Source organism: Triturus cristatus, chromosome 4_2, assembly GCF_964204655.1.
Source record: "Triturus cristatus chromosome 4_2, aTriCri1.1, whole genome shotgun sequence".
Lineage (NCBI taxonomy): Eukaryota > Metazoa > Chordata > Amphibia > Caudata > Salamandridae > Triturus > Triturus cristatus.
In genome coordinates, this window is record NC_140586.1 from 227,401,664 (window position 1) to 227,421,258 (window position 19,595).

General features: G+C 44.3%; 1 protein-coding gene across 5 annotated transcripts in view; it reads left to right on the forward strand.

Annotated features, from left to right (window-relative positions):
* Positions 1 to 19,595, forward strand: part of TMEM184B (transmembrane protein 184B) — a 393,946-nt gene that overhangs the window by 282,240 nt on the left and 92,111 nt on the right. For all 5 annotated transcript variants that reach the window (XM_085601314.1, XM_085601316.1, XM_085601312.1 and 2 more), the window contains exon 6: positions 18,424 to 18,515. In XM_085601314.1, the coding sequence (XP_085457440.1) occupies positions 18,424 to 18,515 (92 nt within the window). The remainder of the gene's footprint in view (positions 1 to 18,423; positions 18,516 to 19,595) is intronic.

The window sequence follows — 19,595 nt, forward strand, 5'->3', positions numbered from 1 at the left end:
GCCGTTGTTCACAGCCAGAGCTGTGAACAAAGAAACATTGGAATGTTGGAGCTCTGGGCTTATACCAGCCATTATAAGCCCGGAGCACTCCATTGTTCTAACGTTCCTTATGCGTATTGGTGAACAGAAGGCCCTCACATTACAAGAGCCTTTTTCCTGTTCCATAATGATAGGGTTGCCTTTAGAACCAACCCCAAAATCCTACATAAGGTGGTCTTTCCTTTCCACCTTAACCAGACGATTGAGCACCCAGTCTTTTTTTCACCAGCCTGACTTGGTAGCAGAGAGCCCTTAAGTCACTTTACATAAAGCTTGCTCTCATGTATTATATAAATCGAACCAAGTCCTTCCATAAAACACAAGAGCTTTTATTGCCCTTACACAGCCTCATAAGTCAGCCCATATCTAAGACTGGTATGGTCAGGTGGATTTTTAAATGTATCCAGACCTGTTACCCTAAAGCCAAAATTACCCTACTTGGCCAGCACAGGCCTCACTCTACCCGCAAACAGGGCACCACTATCAGCTTTCTTGAAAACATACTCCATATCTTAAAAGCTGCTGCTGATCCATTTCACACACCTTCACAAAGTATTGCTGTGTGGACATTCTGGCAAAGCAGCAGGCTGGATTAGGTCAAACTGTCTTAAGGACTTTGTTTCAGACTTCTTCACCATTCACTGGCTAGCCACCAATTAGGGGAGTACTGCTTTACAGTTGATGCAGAGTATATGTATATATTGCCACACATGGTACAAACAGATTGTTACTTTCCCTGTAATCATATGTTGGTCACATGTAGTGCTGTAGATTCACATGTGCCATCGTCTCCCACAGAAGCAATCCTTGGCTTCCGATCATCAACCTACATAATTATTTACACAACACGAATAGCCGTTATCCTGTACGACTCATTACTCCATACCTACTCTCACCCGCTGGTCAGAAAGCAATCTAACAATGGAGTTGTTGCCCATGCACATTAACTACCAGAGGAGGAGTTACTGAGACCTTGTGACTTGCAACTTGTTTTTCTTCGTGGACGTTTTTCAACAATCTGAGCCCAACACTAGATGACAGTAGTATGAGAGTCTGCAGCACTACATGAGACGAACAGATACTTACAGGTTAAGTAACATGATGCTTCCAACCCGAACTGATAAATTACTTCAAGATTTACTTGAACAATATAATGTACCTTTGGCCAACTTTCCAGCTGGTGTTTGGACAAAAGAGGCAGACTGTGGGTAATTGGTTGGCTGAACATATGCTAGTCTGTCTGAATGGTCGCTTTCGCTGTCATGCTCTGGCTTCATCAGCTTTTCAGTTTAGTTGCGATTGTTGTCGATTTGATTATATATTTGTGTTCACACTGGAGTTTATTATTTTCAAAAACGTTTAAGGACTATACTCGGAGTGGTCATTGGGCAATACAGGCAAACTTATTCTTCAAAGAGACACCCTTGCATTACTCTATGCCAAAAGACTTTTCACACAATTGGACTGGTGGCTCCTTCAACACATTTCAGAGTATTGAGCCTCAGATTCTTTAGTAATTGATTCTCTAAATTACAAGATTAAAATTCTTTGGTACACTTCTTCGATGAATAATGTGCTAAGTTGCATACAAATTGTACAAGTGTTTGCAAACTTGGTAAGATTATACATGTCAACAAATAAAGTGTAAACTTTGGAAAGCACAAAAAATGCATAGGCAAGGAACTCCACATATTACCAAAGTCATAGTTGCTAGTATGAAGAATAACTATAAGCAGCATCTTAAGGTTAAAAGTTAGTATTTTTTTATTTTTATTTTTTTTAATAACAACTGTTGGGGGAAACGATAGAGGTTATGCAGTCTGGCGACAAAATGGAAATCTGGAAATTGGTGAATAGTGTATGCAGCGGCTGTCCTGGTTTCTTCAGTGTATGATGGTAAAAGATGTGTGTATATTAACTATTTAAATAACCTGTCTGGCTCTCAAGTAATGCAAGTTCTCTCTCAGCCTCTCTTTGCTGATAATGAAATAATGGTTTCTCATGAACAAAATAAAGACAGTTGTAGCCTTGAAGGGAAATAGAGCAGCAGATCAGATAATATCCCAGAAAATTCCTATCAATACAAATATTGATTGGTGTGTGAAAATATTCATGTAGGTATTTCAGTGGATAGCTAAAACAGATTTAATGACAGATTAATGGAGGGGTTCTGTTGTGAAGCCCATCCTGAAAAAGCATAATGGAAGTATACCAACAAATTAAAGATGGATCCATTTGTTGGATGTCTCTGGAAAAGTTTTTCTAAAACTGTACTAATTTAGCTGGAGGAGTTTATTTTAGACAATGGCCTTCTTCCTATTAAACAGGGCGGGTTTGCTGAAAGCCTTTCACCCACTAACTATTGCTTCGCCCTATGTGCAATCGTTATGAAATCCCTGGAATTAAATAGAGTGCTGTTTTATAGATTTCTGCATGTTCTGTGATACAGTGAAGAGAGGCCGATTGTGGTGAAAAAATTAGATTGTGGAATGTGCCCAGTGGTCTTTTATCATTAATTCAGGCTTAACATACATCAAACTAGGCACAGGTAGAACTATATTCCACTGGCTTCCCATCAAAATTGAAATATTGAATGGTTTTCGTGATGTGTGCATTTTAGAGCCATCCTGGTTCAGTTTATATGTGGCAGATCTCCTTCTGCTTGGAGAACAGTTAATGCTCTCGTAGAGGATTTCCATTTATAGTCCTAACCACTGAATAGTCGCTCCCACGAGCGGGGACCCCGGAGCACTTCTTCAGTTTATATCTTTTTAAGAGTAGATTTTCACTTTTCTTCGGGAAGGCCTGTAAGAGACACTTAAGAAAACAGATAATGCAGCCTATAGACAAAGGCTACAATGGCCCAATTATTCATAATGAGCTCAAGAAAAGGGCCAGAATGAAGCATATATATATCATTTTATGATGATTTAGCAAACCGTGTAAATCTCCCTCGTAAACCCTTTTTTTATGCTGATGATGAAGAAAAGGACAATGTAGCCTCTTTAGCTGCCATTATATGGTTAAAACTAAAGACTGCCTTTAAGAACCCAAAGGCCACCAGTATCGCATCATGTTTAGCAGGTTGCAGTTGCTTCAGTTCTTTTTTTCTGGCTCCTACTGGTAGGACCCTTGAGCATTGAGCTCGGCATTTTTAGCCTTTTTTTTCTTCAAAATTCTCAATAGAAATTGTTGACAACGCCTTCTTTATTCAATGTTTTTTTTCTCTCCTTGTGTTTTTCTGTTTTCTGACATAATAGTGAGGTATTTTGTCAAATAAAATGCCTTCATTGTTTGACAAGTGCCCAAAATGTGGGAGGAAGAAGACCAAACCAGGCGCATGTGAAAGGGAGAAGTTCACCTTCATGGGACTGACGAGAGACAGCACCTCCAAACAGCCTGAAGGTGGGTCCTCAGAGTGAGGGGAAGATCAGCTTCCACTGGAGCTCTTACTTCAACCTCTAGAGGACGTGGCAGGTCTGAAAAAATATTATCATGGCCAAAATTGACATTGTTCCCAGTCGACGTTCAGAGGATTGATGCCAAATCAAGGTACAGCTCCGACTTGTTCGTTGTCGAGAGCTGGATAGATGTCGTTCTTCGTTGAGGCCACCCTAGTCCGCGTCAGATGGCCACACACCATCGACTCAAAGGCTGCGGTCGAATAGATCATTGTCTGGAAGGAGTGGCTCGACGTCCAAGTTGAACAACTAAACGTCGCAATGATATGTCAGTGTTTCTCGACTGATGGGAGGCAACAGGAGACAAGAAAGTAGACTCAATATTCTAGAGTGTGTTCACCCTCTCCCACTCTGGTGCCCTCAACTTAATCTCCTCAACCTACATCACCTGCTCCATTTCAGTCTCCTCCGACACTACCTTCTCCTCCACCACAACCAACCTTGCCTCCTCCACCAATAGTGCTTCCTCCAGTAGTGCCAGTTCCTCCTAGAGATCCAACTCAGCGAAATAAGTTGCAGTCTCTAACGCGCCACTGCTCTTGCCTTCATTCTCTTCACACTCCAAGGCACTCATCAACATCTTCGCGCCATTCATCTTGGTGACCTAGACATTATACAATATCAAGATCCAGGTCTCATCGCAGACAGACCGATCCTTCCTCCTCATTTACAAGAGGATACTCTCCAATGCTATCAGATTCTCTGCCAGCCCGCATCTCCCCTTGTGGATGATATAACAACCTTCCAAGAGGTTCTAGTACCTGGAGCAGCCAAACGAAATATACAGATGTCGGTACCAACACCTTCCACATCTGTAATATTTGAAACCCTACACCAATGAACAGCTTAAAGATCACTACTTGCACTGGTCCCTGGCCTTCTAGAACCTGCCATGGAGCTGTTTTTGACACCAGCCGTTCTTAAGCCATCTCTGTTGACACTGCAGAAGAAATACCGGCCTCCGGGTCAAGACCCTTTATTCCTCCGCTCTGATCCCCCTGCAGATTCGGTAGTGATATTGGCGACTAAGAAACACCACTATATTTCTCCGTCATCATTGACTCCACTCCGGATACAGAGAGCAGGAAACTGGACTCAGCAGGCCGCAAAGTATGCAGCACTGCTCCAACATCCATGAAAGTTGCCAGCTCAACAGCTCTTTTGGTCAACTATGATGGAGACCTCTGGGACTCCATCCATCATTTCGATGAGCATCTCCCAAGAGATAAGAGGAGACTTTCTGGAGATCGTACATGAGGGGGTGATGGTGTCCTATGAAGTGATTAGCGCCCTAGTACTTGTACCCAAATGTGCCTTTGAAGTGGGAGTGACTTGAAAGAAGCTCCCTGAAGTGCACAGGTCCCCTTTCATCCCAGTGCTGTCTGCCAGGCTATCTGTGTGTGTGTGTGTGTGTGTGTGTGTATTTGTGGGGAGGAGGTGCTAGTAATCAGTCCTTTGTGCACGGGGCATTCCTCAAGCCCGAGAATCAGCATCGCATACAGAATCTTCCATTTTCAGGCTCCCCATGCTTTAGAAGCCACGCTGATGAAATGACAAAGATGAAAAGTGAAATGGGCACTCTAAAAGTGGTGTCTAAGAGAACAAATGATCAAAGAAAATCCTTCAGACCCATCACTTTTATTCTCAGAAGGTTCAAACTCCTCAGTGGTACACATTTAGATTTCAGCATCAACACCAGAGTTCTTTCCAGCAACAACGAAAACAGACAAGAGGACGCTCTACCCATCAGTCTGCCCAGGGCGGCAAACTGGCAACTGAGTCCAAACCACGAGTCCTTTCTTCCCCCATTTCCATTACCCACTTATTACTTATCTTGTAGAGTGGCAAACCATCACTGAAGACGCCTGGGTTATGAATATTGTGCAAAATGGATATTGTCTCAGGTTCCCCAGTCTGCCACCATCCATCCCTCCCAAACCGTCCAATTTCCATCTCGCATTGCTACGGTCTGAGGTCAACATTCTGTTACAGAAAAAAGCTGTGGAACTAGTCGTCCACAGTCACGGGGGAACCAGCATCTATTCCAGGTAATTCCTGGTGAGATAGGAGGACATAAACCAATTCTGACCCATTCTCGATCTCAAAATAGCCAATATTGGATTCGGCAAAATAAGTTCCAGATGCTGGCATTACATCAAATCTATCCTCAATTGCATCAGGGAGATTGGCTTTGTTCCATCAACCTTCAGGATACATACTTCCACATTCCAATCGCCAGAAAGCATCAGATGATTGTAAGGTTCGTTGTGGGGCAGGACCATTGTCAGTACATACTACCATTTGGCCTAAAATCAGCACCCAGAACATTCTTGAAGTGCATGGCAATGGAGGCAGCCCATCTAAGAAAGCACCAAATCTTCATCTACCCATACCTAGACGATTGACTCATAAAGGCGTCAACTTCTCAACAAGCCCAACTTCATATCAAACGGACCTGCAATCTCCTTCAACGGTTAGGCCTTCATATCAACTACAACAAGTCCACACCAAGTCCGGTTCAGACTTTGCATTCCTTGGGTGCCTTCGTCGACACTATGCAGGCAAAAGTGTGTCTTTCGGAGAGAGACACATATCAATCCATCAGCAATATCACTCTCTCTTTGAAGGCATCTCATCCAACAGTGAGGGCAGTATCTTCTCGGCTCATTGGCCTCCTGCATCCTCCTCACTCAAAATGCTCGTCTGGACATGCAGCCTCTCTAAGAATGTATTGAGGATCAGTGGGGCTAACTAATGGGCGTCTGGGACGACAGGATCAGGCTGTCCCTTCATGCAAAACAGTGTATGAAATGGTGGTGCTCTCCAACCAATCTCCTGCAAGGTATGCCTTTTCCCCAACAGATCCCCTCTCAGACCATAGTGACGGATGCATCACTGCTAGGATAGGGATGCCACATGGACCACCTTCAGAATCCGGGCATATGGTATCAGAGAGAGATAACTTACCACATCAATCTCCTAGCGCGCTGCGCAGTTCACCCCGCACTCAAAGCCTTTCACCCATCATTCAGGACCAACACCCTGCTTTTTCAGACTGATAATACCACCACCATGTACTACCGCAAGCAGGGGAGGACGAGGTCCAGAGCCCTGTCACCCGAGGCCCAAGTGATCCGGAGGTGGCTTTTGGCCAGATCACGACAACTCACCTCCCAGGTGTTCAAAATGTGCAAGCAGAAACACTCATCAGAGTGCTTGAAGAAAATCCCGAGTGGGTCTTGCATGATGATATCGTACAAAGTATCTTGCAAATTTGGGACACACCAACCATTGACTTGTTTCCCACAAAGGCAAACAAAAAACGCGATGTCTTCACCTCGAGGTACTACCACCCAGGGACTCTGGGGAATGCCTTATGGATCGACTGGTCCGGCAAATTACTATACCTTTTTCCACCGATTCCCCTGACCCCGCAGTCGTAATCAAGCTATCCCACTCGAAAGCCAAGATGGTACTCAAAGCTCCAGCGTGGCCACATGACCTGCTTCACCGTTCATTGCGTCAACATCTCAAGCTGCCATGCAGACCAGACCTCCTAACGAAATTCAAAGGCCAGATATTTCACCCCAATCTCTCCTCCTTGAATTTGGCTGCATGGCTCCTCAGCTAGTGCATTACGGACATTTGAACTTGCCACAAGACTGTATGGAGATCCTCAAAGCGGCTAAGCGACCTTCCACTCGTTCCGCTTCTTCCTTCACGTGGAAGAGATTTTGCATTTGGTGTTCCTCCAAGAACATGAACCCTACTACTTGCCAAGAAGAGGTTATTCTTCCATACCTACTACACCAGGCTAAATCTGGCTTGCAATTCTCTTCCAGATGGAATCTCTCGGCAGCTCTTACTGCCTGCAGAAAATGTCCTTCATGAACCTCTTTTTTCAAACTCCCTGTCATAAAGGATTTTTTAGGAGGGTTGAAGGTTTTCCCTCCCATTAGGCGTCCTCTCTTCCTCGGAAACTCAACATAATACTTTCACATCTTATTGTGGATCCCTTTAAACCTATGCACAAAGCCTCCCTGTAACATCTTTCTTAGAAAACAGCTTGCATGGTTAGAGAGATCCAAGCGCTATGTACTCACTAACCATACACAGTATTCCACTCTAACAAAGTGGTCATGAATCCCTCAACTCCAGCTGAAAGAACTCTGCACTCCCTGGATGTGCGAAGAGTTCTTAAATGTTACCTTGGTCATCCGCAGATGGACCAATTATTTATCAACTATGGTCTGGTCAATGCGGGGTTAGCTTCTTCTAAACAATCAATTTCCAGATGGATAGTTACCTCTATCCTTTTGTGCTATCAAAAGGCTAACAAAACTCTCAACTAAACCCAAAGCACACTCCACTGGAGGTAAAGCGGCTATTGCTGCTTTATTAAGGAATATCTCTATTCCAGATATTTGCAGAGCAGCACGTGGAGGTCTGGTCATACTCTTCCCCAAGCACTATTGCCTAGACTCTGACGCTAGGGCACATGCTAGAGTAGGGCAGGCTTCCCTTAGAAATGTATTAGCTTAAACTACCGTAGTTGATCCTCTGTCCTCTCTACCGTTCTTAATAGAGATGGGCTTGCTACTCTATTCAGTGCTTATGACAAAATGGAAATCCCCTACGAGAGAAGGAATCGTTTTTACCTGTAACTCCAGTTCTCTTGTAGGGGAATTGTCATTGTAGTGATAAGCAACCCTCCCTCCTCCCCGGTGGAGTGGACAGAGATAACCATGAGATCTACATATCATCATGCATCGTCTTCACAAAGAACTGAAGCAACTGCCACCTGCTGAGCATGATGGGATACTGGTGGTCTCTGGGTTCTTAAAGCCACAGTATTTAGTTTTAGCCATATAATGGCAGGCTATGAGGCTACACTGTCCTTTTCTCCTTCGCTATCATAAAAATAGGTTTGTAAGGGAGATTTACACTGCTTGCTAAAGCATCATACAAATTATACATATATGCTTCCTCTGGCCCTTTTTTGAGCTCAATATGAAGAAATGGGCCATTGTAGCCTATGTCTATAGGCTGCATTATCTGTTTTCTTTCTTAAGTGTCCCTACAGGTGCTTCCCCAAAAAGAGGCAAAAATCTACACTCAAGAACATATATATTGAAGTGCTCTGGGGGGCCCGCACGTGGGCGGCACTATTTAGTGCTTATGACTATAATGGAAATTCCCCTACAAGAGAACTAGAGTTACAGGTAATAACTATTCCTTCTTTTCCACCTAAGATGAACTTCGCCCACATTCCATGTCTCTTCTATGCAGACTGACGACTGGATCCTTTTGGATAATACAGCAACTGGCTGCATAGAAAGCTTGACACGTGGTCATTATATTGTTAGAAAGATTTCTTAAGCATAAATATAGAGAGAACCAACTAACATTATGATTTTTGGTAAAAAACAAAAGTCCGCAACTTTTACTGGTTTCAGTGTTAGTAGGGTAGGAGAAGTAGTAATTTGAAATTGGGGGTGACTAGATGAAGGTTGTAAAGACGAGTATTACTGCAAGCAGGGTTGCTTGTGAAGTTTAATCATAGTTATTGGTGTTGTCACTGACACTGCTTTTAAATGCATATACGAGTAAAGTTCACCCTTAAACGCTTTATGGGTCAGAACCTTATTCCTGAATTCCTGTAATATTTGGGAGTCCGTCAACAGTGCTTTACTAAAATCTGTACTTAACCTGCCTAAAGGAACTATGGTCCAAAGTATTTGTTATGAATTAATTCTTAAGTCATGATAGAACTTGGGGCGTACCCGTCTCTTAAGGTTTTTACATAAATTAATCTTGCTCGAAAATTAGTTTAAAAAATCACAAATTGGTTTTGAAATAAATCCAAGCCAGTGAAAGGAAGTGGGCTACCTCTGTTTTTTTTTTTACAACAAATCAGTCATCTTAAAGCTGGTAGAGTCTACTTTGGAGTGTAGGACATTGGGATCCATACCCAAATAAATATTCCTGCTGGAGAGATTCCACTTTGCAATTGTCCTTTATATTGGATAAAAATTACCTATCTGATAAACCATCAATCATGTTTACTCTCAAAACATTAGGCAGTGCAGACCCTTTTCTTTATATTACTAAAATATCCAACCTTAAGCTGTGCTTTAAAAATTCTTCAGATCAGTCTTGCATATAATCCAATATTTTCAAGACCGGAGTTTCATGAGAGTTCTGGAAAGAGATGGTTTGTTTTTTAAATACCTAATGTTACGTATGTTGTGTTTTTATTGATTGTCCTTTTTTTAATTTAACTGCTAGCAAAAATTATTTCAAAGCAAGTTTTTAAATTAATTCCTTATATTGGCAAGACAAGAGGCGATTGTTTTTCTAACAAATTTGCACTTTTTCGATGTTGCGGTAGGCATCGCAAAGTTTTTAAGAGCAATTAAATGTATATGTATTGCTTGATTGCAGTTCTATGTCTTTTAAAAACGTTTTTGTAATGTTAAATTTAATCATACATTGTAATATACATTTTCTTTTTTACATTGTATTGTCTGGTTATGCTATACGGACAAATATTACTACTTCTTATCCTATGAATAGCTATGGAAATCCTCTGGCAGGCTAGCCTGTCCCTGCCCTAGCAGCCTCGTAGGGGGCATATACGCTACATGTAAATGACTATGCTCCAATCATATTAGGCTATCTGAATCACTCACCGTAACAGTCTGCCAATAGCCTTGTAAATCAGGCAGTGTCTGGGAAAAGATGGGCATGTATATTGTTAATCAGTGTCAAAGACCACACTTCAGTCTGGTTCAGTGAATCCACTGCCCCAGTTCTGTATAAGATGTGCTCAAATCCTGTTTCTGCATGGTGAACCTGGCCAGCTTTCTCCAGATGGTGGCAAGCGGTAGGTTCTTTCCATTCCACCTTTGTCTGCTGGCAGTTTGTGTGGTGATGCAACCCCCCCCCCTCCCCCCACCTGCCCCCTGTTTGTGACCTCTACCCTTCTCATGCCTGGTAGCTGTGCTAAAACTTGATTGTATTCCACTCTCCAGTCAGCATGTTGAAGCCCACACTCTCCTTCTCTTGTTGGCTGAGGTACTGTGGGATGTCTGCAGTTCTCCAGTTGTGTGGTAGCTCCGCACAGTCTGATGGATACAGCAAAAACCGCAGATTCCTCATCTTGTTAATATACCCCGGACATCTGACTGGATCCAGAACCTTTGCTGCAGTACCTCTGCGTGTTAGTTAGTGGTGTTGTACTGCTCCGCACCTACATCATGTGCCCTGATGTCCTTTTCATTTTTCCAGTGGCACCAGACACGGATCAGGAGCTTCCCTCTTGTCCCTGACGAGGCATTTTTCTCTAAAAAAAACCAAAGGTCTACCAGTGAGCAAGGGCAGTGTCACCCCCAAAGAGTTCAGGTTTCAAACACAGTAGGAACTATTTCAAACAGATGGCTGTGACAGACCCCCATCAGGTATGCCTTTGGTGCTTGTAGGTCGGAACACAACTTCAAGGCCTACAGCGATTGTACCCAGATGATCCCAAAGGCCACACATGACCATGAGGTGTAGTTTTATGCTGCCAAACTTTGAAAGACTCCACTCTGACAATGGAGTTCCAGTTCCGAAGTCGTGACTGCAGCAGATCTTCGGTAAAGTCATTGGGTATGTCAAAAAAGAAGCACAAGAAGTCCAAGCAGGACTCTGCACCTTCCGGCTGCTCTTGAACTCCAAAGAAGGAGTGAGGGCATCAACTTGCCTCTCGGTCTAGTTCCCAAACTTGATCTCCAGGGCTGATTCGGCCTCATGCCCTGAGGCAACGTGAATTATTGGGTCCATTGACTATGTCGCAGCATATAGAAGAAATTTATGAAGCCTCCGCCCCCTGCACCGGCTACTAACTTTGAACCTGTTGTAAGTTCCGCATTGGCTTCACCTAACATTGCGGCACCTCAACTTGTGCTGGACCCTCAAGCATGGACGGCTATGCGACGGTGCTGGAGGAACAGGGGCAACCAATCGTGCTCTGACTCAAAGCCGACATTCTCTTGACCTCAATGTGGCTGTGCCTTCCGGCACCCCATCAAACTTTGACACATCATCCTTACCCCTTACTGACGGGTAGTAAGGTCTAAACTGCGCATGATTTAGTAGTTAGAAAAATCCAAGTTCAAATTATCACATTTGTATGCATCAAGGGAAAAATAGTCACCACCCAACGCTGTTAGCTTACGATTGCAAGCAATTGTAAAAGTTCAAATAAATGTTGATTCCCTGAGCAATGTTCTGAAATATATAGCTCTATAACAGTTGATAAAAGTTTTCAAACCCAAGTGAAAAAATGGAAATAGTATCCAATCTTCATCCACAGTCTTTATTTTCAGCTTCTGTTGTTATTCTTGGAAGACTTGTTTAAACAAGAACTCTGTTTTCAATTTTTCAAATCCAGTCGTAATTTCTTGAATGACTTGTATTGAACATAAATTCTATTCTTAGTTCGTACAACCTCAAAACATACAGCCAACACGTGTTTCGTCTAAGGCAATATTTTCCTAAAGACTTCAGGGCTCAAGCGGTAATTGACGAAAATAGTCCTAAGAAAAAGTTTTACGTTCTTCATAGTAACGCTTCTTATTTATAGAAAATCCAATACAGAATTAGCAGTATATGTAACGGCCAGCCCAAAACAATTCCTCTTTCTTAGCAGGCTCTTGACCTCCAAATTCGAGGCAGAAGGTTCCAGCGCGTCCTGCCACACATTATTAATGGTGTAAAGCAGGTTTACGCCATTAATAATGTGTGGCAGGAATTGTTTTGAGTTCTTGTTTAAACAAGTCTTCCGAGAATAACAGAAGCTGAAAATAAAGACTGTGGATGAAGATTGGATACTATTTCCATTTTTTCACTTGGGTTTGAAAACTTTTATCAACTGTTATAGAGATATATATTTCAGAACATTGCTCATGGAATCAACATTTATCATCCTTACCTCTTGGAAGTGCTCAGGTTCTCCACAACCTTTTTGTCACAGATTCATATTGCCCAATATTGAGTGATCACTTCGTTCAAGTGGGTTTTCCAAATTGTCTTTCAGGCCTTTTCCCTCCCATTCCTTTCAGCTTTGCCACACCTTTCAACGTTAGACTTGCAGGACGCTTATTTACATATCCCTGTCCTGCAGGCCCACAGGCTCTTCCAGAGGTGTACAGTGGGTCATGTGCATTTTCTGTTCACTGTGCTCCCTTTTGGCCTAACCAGTGGCCCATGGGTGTGAACAAAAGTGATGACAGTGGTCGCAGCACTCCTTTGGAGGTTGGGTTGGCAGTCCTCCTGTACCTCGACAACTGGTTGCTGAAAGTGGACTCACCCCAGGCAGTCAAAAACCACCTCAAGACAATAGCAAATCTTCTAACATCACTAAGGGTTACTATCAACACACCAAAATCACATCTGACTCCTTTGCAGACTCTCCCATTCATCTGAGCTATTCTGGATATAGTGCAGTTTCGTGAATTCTCCCCAGAGCAGTGAGTTCAGGACATTTAGGCCATGATCCTGAAGTTTCAGCCTCTGCCCTGATTCTCAGTGAAGATGGCTCTGAGGCCGCTGGGGTTACTAGCCTTCTTCATCCTGCTATTGAAAAATGCCAGGTGGCAAGTGGGCTTTGCAGTGGGATCTTCCGTCCTAAAGGGCACAGCACCAGGGGATCTCCTTTTCAAGTTTTGGAGGAGACTGCAAAAGACCTGCAGTGGTGGCTGTTGGGAATTGGGTCAACCGCAGACCCCTCTCCTTATCCCACCTACAGCTGATAGTGATAACAGATGCATAGCTTCTGGGTCAGTAGGCCATGAGGGAGAAGTGGAGCACAATGCCATCTGGTCTCCTTCAGAGACCCAACTCTACAACACTTGCTGGAATTGCCAGCCATTTGCTTGGCATTGCAAGGCTTCCTACCCACCATCTGAGGGAGGCTGGTAATGGTGCTCACAGGCAATACCTCTGCCACGTGGTGCTGTAACAAGCAGGAGGGGGTGGGGTTATGGGCAACGTGTCAGGAGGCTTCTCACCTCGAAGTACCTAGATATCCAAGGTATTTTCCTGGTGGCGCACCAATTGGTAAGATTTTTTTAAACACCAAGGCGGACAACCTCTGCCAACTTCTTCTAGTGCATCACTAATGGCAGTTACACCTGGAGGTGATACAGGCTCCGTGAATGGGGAGACCCCTGCCTTGATCTCTGCACCATTGATGAGAATGCAATGTCTGCAATTTTTCATACTAGAGTTCCCAAGGCGACTCTGCCTCTCTGATGTGTTCTGCCTAGAGTGGATCTCAGAACTCTGGTATTCCTTCTTGCCAATGCCTATGGTCTCCAGTATACTGAAGATCAGGAAAATCCAGACCCAAGTCATCCTGGAGGCACCGATTGTGGTACCCGTAACTGCTAGGCACAAACATCTGTTCTCCCATCAAACTGTTGCTTCAGGAGGATTTTCTGCCACAGGGCAGGGTCAATTGATTGCATCTGATCTAATCCTTAAGTTGTTGATGTTATACAAGCTGCAAGGAAACATTACATGAAATACGTATGAACCTACTTTTAGGACAGTTTGTGGCCTGGTCAGGCATTTGGCAGATCGACAAACTACTAGCCAATCTACCCGAAATATTACTCTGTGGTGTCTCTAGTCCAGCAAGGACTTGCTTTGGCACACTTATGGGTTACTTATCTGCTCTTTTGGCTTTTTTCTATTGCCTTACCAGTCTTCTTTATTTAAATCACCCCTTGTGATGCGTCTTTAAAACGTTTGCAGCATTTTTTCCCACCTATGCTTTTCTTCATGCCTCCGTGGGACTTGAATTTAGTCCTCACATTCCTGATGTGTAACTCTTTTGAGCCACCTACGGAGCTGTCCATTGTGGCTCCTAACGCTCAAGACAGTTTTCCTCATTGCCATAATGTCAGCGTGGCATGTGAGTGAGCTACAAGCTTCCTCTCTCATCCTGCTGTACACCACGTTCTATCCGGACAAGCTGGTGTTAAGGGCAAAAGCTTCTTTTCTATCAATAGTGATCATGTCGGGCAAACGATTACCCTCCCGGCATTCTTCGCTCCACCTCATAATTCTAAGGAGGAACAGAAACAACTTCAGCTTGATCCTAAAAGAGAGTAAAGTTTCTACATTGATCGTACCAGAGACCATTGTTTGGACAATCCGCTCTTTGTTGGATTCGCTGGGAAGAAAAATAGCAAGGCAGTGCAGAAAAGGACCATCTGTTGCTGGATCTTGCTGTGTATTCAAATCTGCTGCACATTGGTGTAGGAAGCTGGGTTTCTGTTGCAGTAACCCCTCCCCACCCCCAGTTTTTGCCAGATTTCTGATGCACTTTGACTTGATGTGCTCTAGGTCCCTGCCAATCAGGTTCCCAGGGCCTGTGTTCTTTCCCAAAACTGTACCTTTGTACCCCCAATTGGCACCTCTCTGGCCACATGTAAGTTCCTTGTATAAATGTACCAAGGGCTCTCTGACCAGGAAAGGCCTCTAAGGGATGCAGCACATATTGTGCCACCCTTTGAGGTCCTGTACACACACACACACACACACACACACACACACACGTACACACACATGCACACACACAAATGTACCCCCCCCCCCCCCCCCCCCCCTTTTGGTGTTTTGGTGCAGAGAAAAGTGAAGAGTCTACATGGCACACATCCCTATGTGCCATGCCTTCAACACACCGCCTATGGCATAGGTCAGCCACCCCTCTAGCTGGGTGCACTATGCCACTGGTGAGGGTGCAGGAGCCCTGTACCCCTACAGTGTCTAAGTCCATTCTTAGGCATTGTAATTGCAGGGATGCCATAAAGAGAATATGGTCTGGGGGTTTGTCATTACAAACTCCACAGCACCCTAATGGCTTTACAAAATTCTTGGAGGTTTGGTAGCAAACATCCCAGCATAATAAACACACACTGGCATCAGTGTGGGTTTATTATGCTGAGAAGTTTGCTGATGCCAGTAGGGGATTTATTATACCATGCACTCAGAGGGCATTTTAGAGATGCCCCCTGAAAAACGACAAGCTAACGTGACTGCTAAATACCAGCCTGCCACCACGAGACATGTCCCTGGACCCCTGGGGTGGGAACCTTTGCTCCCTGAGCCCAGAAGCAAAGCCTTTCCTGGGCAGGGGTGTTCACATCTCCCCCAAGTCACAAAGAGCCATCTGTGGCAGGGGAGCTTCAAAGGCCTTGCAGCCTTTGTAATAACACGACCTCCAGCCTCTCCTGCTATCAGGAACAGGCTCCCTTCCTATCCCTCCTTTTCGGCAGGAAGACGGACAGGAAAAATTACAGCCGCCCAGAAGGTGTGCCCACCTCTGCCAACCCCACCCCTCTGGTGGGGGAGGCGAGGCGAAGCCCACTCTTCAATGCCCACCATCTTGCAGATGGCAGGCACTCCAATCAGGATTAGGGATTGTGCCTACTCCCCCACGTGAGGTGAGCACATCAAGGGTGTAGTCACCCTATGGTCAGTAGCCCACTGGCTACTAACCTAGAGGCCCCCTAAATACAGTATTTAGGGGGCAGCCCTGAACCAAGAAGACAGATTCCCACAACCTATGAAAGACGCCCAGCAGAGGAGACTGCAGAAAAGAACTGAATTGGCCCCGTCTGCAGTTTCCAGAGATCCTGCGCCAAAAGTCACCTTGTTTTGCAGCCAGCAACCTCCAGAACCCCAGGGAGGACTGACTGCCTTCAACAAACTGGGTCTCCTGTGAACAGCAGCTCTGTTCAAAAGAAACAGCCAAGAAAGACTCCGAGCGTTCTGAGGACAAAGAAACCACCACGGCATCGGACGCCTATGACCCAAGTCAGAGTGGCCCACAGGTCCAAGCGAGGTCCCCCCCCAGCGCTCCAGAGTCTGAGTCCACGGTGGGTTGACCCCTCCAGGACTCCCCGACGTCACCTGCAGCCTCTGCACGGACACATCCCCACCCCTTCCCCCATCCCCCCCAACTGCGAGTGGCCCGGTACGGTGAAATCCGACCTCAGAATACACCCCTGCATCCCTGAGAAGAGAACCGTATTGCACCTACGTCCCGAGCCCTCCAACTTACTTGCCCAGCTGTTGGTTCCCCCCAGAAGTCTTTCTGGACCGAGCCTGCAGCCAAAATCCAAAACCAGCAACTCCCATTGAAAACAACAGGGCACCCGATGCCAAATCAGCGCTCTGCACCCGGCCGCCCCGGTGGGTGCACCTTGTGTGCTAACTCTGATACCCCTTTTCCCTGAGCTAAACCCCGGGATCTTTGCTCCCACAGCCAAGTGGCGTGCCCGTGAGCAGCCACCAACCGGAGGTCCCCAATTGGATAACATTGGGCCTCAGCACTCTGCACCTGGCCGCCCTAGTGCATCCTCGACCCTGGGGGAACCCTTATTCTAACCCCAGAATACCGAGTACAAAAGATAATTACTTAATGATAAACCGATAACACTGTTTTCTTACATAGGACTGCATTGACTGCTTTTCTGTGAAAAATGTGGAGTTGGTTTGTATGAAACCTTAAGAAACTGCAAATGTACAAACACTGAATTACTTACCTTTTCACTAGGAAATGTCCCAGTGTGATATCTAGGCATATCACAGCGAGTAGGAAAAGTAACTTAAAAAGTAGTCTGAAAAGTAACTTGAAAAGTAATCTGTAACTTAACTAAAAAGTCATTTAAACCACTTTACAAACAAATGACTTACCTGTAAGCAATCCAATTGCATTCAACTGCATTCAAACTGTATTTAACTGCATTATTCCTGCAAAATGTTATTCTACTTGCATGTACCAGGCCTGGCTTGGTTCTAGAAAACGAGATAATATTTTTATACAAACAAATTGGTCTGAGTTCTGTCTTTGAGTGTGTAACACCATTCCTTGCCTGAGTGTGGACAATAAATGCTTAACTCTACCCTCTGATATAGCCTTACTGCTCGCCCACACTACCACTAATAGAGAGTCCGGTATAATCTACTTCTACCTCTGCCTAGCTTTGGGGTTCCACTGGACTCTGTGCACACTATACCTTGCTTTGGTATAGTATTTAAAGAGCAAGCTTCCTACTATTGGCTATTAAGCAGCCCCCAGATCGCTTGAGGGCTCACTCCACCAGAGCCTAGGCTGCTGCCACTGCCTTGGAACTCTGGGTGCCTGTTCTGGATTTTTGCCAGGCAATTACATGGACATCAGTTCATATGTTCAGAATGCGCTGTTGCCTGGATAACCAGGCTGGTTGAAACTGGCACTTTGCTGCTCGATCCTGCAGTATTTTGTGGTCTCAGCCAGTTCACAGACCGCCACCTGGGAGGTACCGCTTTGGTATCTATTCACAAGGTGAGGAATCTTGATTAGAAGTGTCCGTCAAAAGAACAACTTACTTACCGAAGGTAAGTAACTTACCTTCGGTAGCACACTTTCTGGTGGGTACCCTAACTGCAGATTCCTCACCAAATCTCCCACCTCCCTATTCTATGAGCTGGACAGTTTTCCTTTTTAAAAAGTCTCAACTCGGGATATCTACATATGTCTATTCCCTCTGCTGCTGTGCTCTGTCTGGGGTCGAGAACATCCTAGAAAGTAACTTTCAGCGTGCATGGGTAGCACTTATATGCAGCTCTGCATGTCACATCCTGAGTGGAACAATGTCGGTGTGAAGCCTAACATTGTCACTTATAGGTATGCTGAGGTACTGCTGACGACTTTTTGGATCCAGTCTCTGACATCTGTGGAATATTCGAAAAATGAGATATCTGTGGTTAGATAGATTATCCACCAGAAAGAGTGTTACTGAAGGTAAGCAGCTTGTTCATCACCCAGATTCAAATGTATCATCCAACCTCTTGCCGTTGAGTGATATTTTGTATGTCTTTCCAACAGGCTACACTTCAGTTCTGCGTTGTGAAACCCCTCATGGCAACGCTGACTGTTGTCCTTCAGGCTTTTGGCAAATACAGAGATGGAGATTTTAAGTAAGAAGAGTGCTTTTGAATTTTCTTCGTGTTTGTTTGATTTTGGGTGTTCAGGGGTGGGAGACATGTTGGAATTTGCAGATGTTCTACTGGGAAGACATTTATCAACCTTAATGATTGAAATAATTGGTGTGGGTACCCATATAAATTTTTGCTAGGCATTGTTTTCAGGTTGTAAGACAACAGAAAAGATTTACTGTTCCAGCATGACCTACTTAAAACACTACAGACACAGCATGCACCAGCTATGTAGGAATATCCTAGTGGATAGTACCTTTGAAAAAATTGAATGTATAAAATCTTAAATACTGGAATATCAGGAAGCAGCTTGACAGATCTGCCGTGCCCCTTTAACGTCAATTTGTAAAACCAAACAATATAATGGCTGAACCTTGTCACTCGTGACCAAAGAAAAATTTGCTCAGTCAAATCCAGTACAGGAGGGATGAAAATTAGACTGAGGTAAGGGATTTGGTCAGTTTCAGGTGGTGTTACTATAGTTGGAAGACCCAGAATTCATACAGACAATGCTTGTACAAAGCTTTCTGTCTACTGTTTACTTTCCTGTTCTTTTAGAAGACATTCAACATATTAGTTTAATTGATTGTACAAAAGGGCATCTACCTCCCTGACAGAATTTTTTAAAGTGTTTCCAGACATAATTGCACCTGTCTTGGTTACTCAAAGCGGTGTTGGCAAATTTTGTCTTCACCAAAAGAAATCAGGATTGTATGCAGTGCTCCTTTTATAGAGCTATGTCACTTCTTGAACGCATACTGAGCTGCTTGTGAATTGAATTAACAACTTACCTTATTTAGGGCCTTGAATGCAACCATTAAAATGCTTTTTCCTATGTGCTATTTCCATTTTAGGAGTTAGAAAAGTTTTCCAACAATCCATGATATATTAGACAAGGTGGTAATACAGCTGCGAAGCGGAAGTGGTCCCCTTGGCACCCTTTCCACTATGTGAATATAAAAAAAGGTTTGTTGAAGACTAGGCAGTGGTCCAGGAAACCACTGCCAACTCTTAAACAAAAAAGTAAACTTTTCTTTTTAAATGCAGTCACCTTTCTTTTAA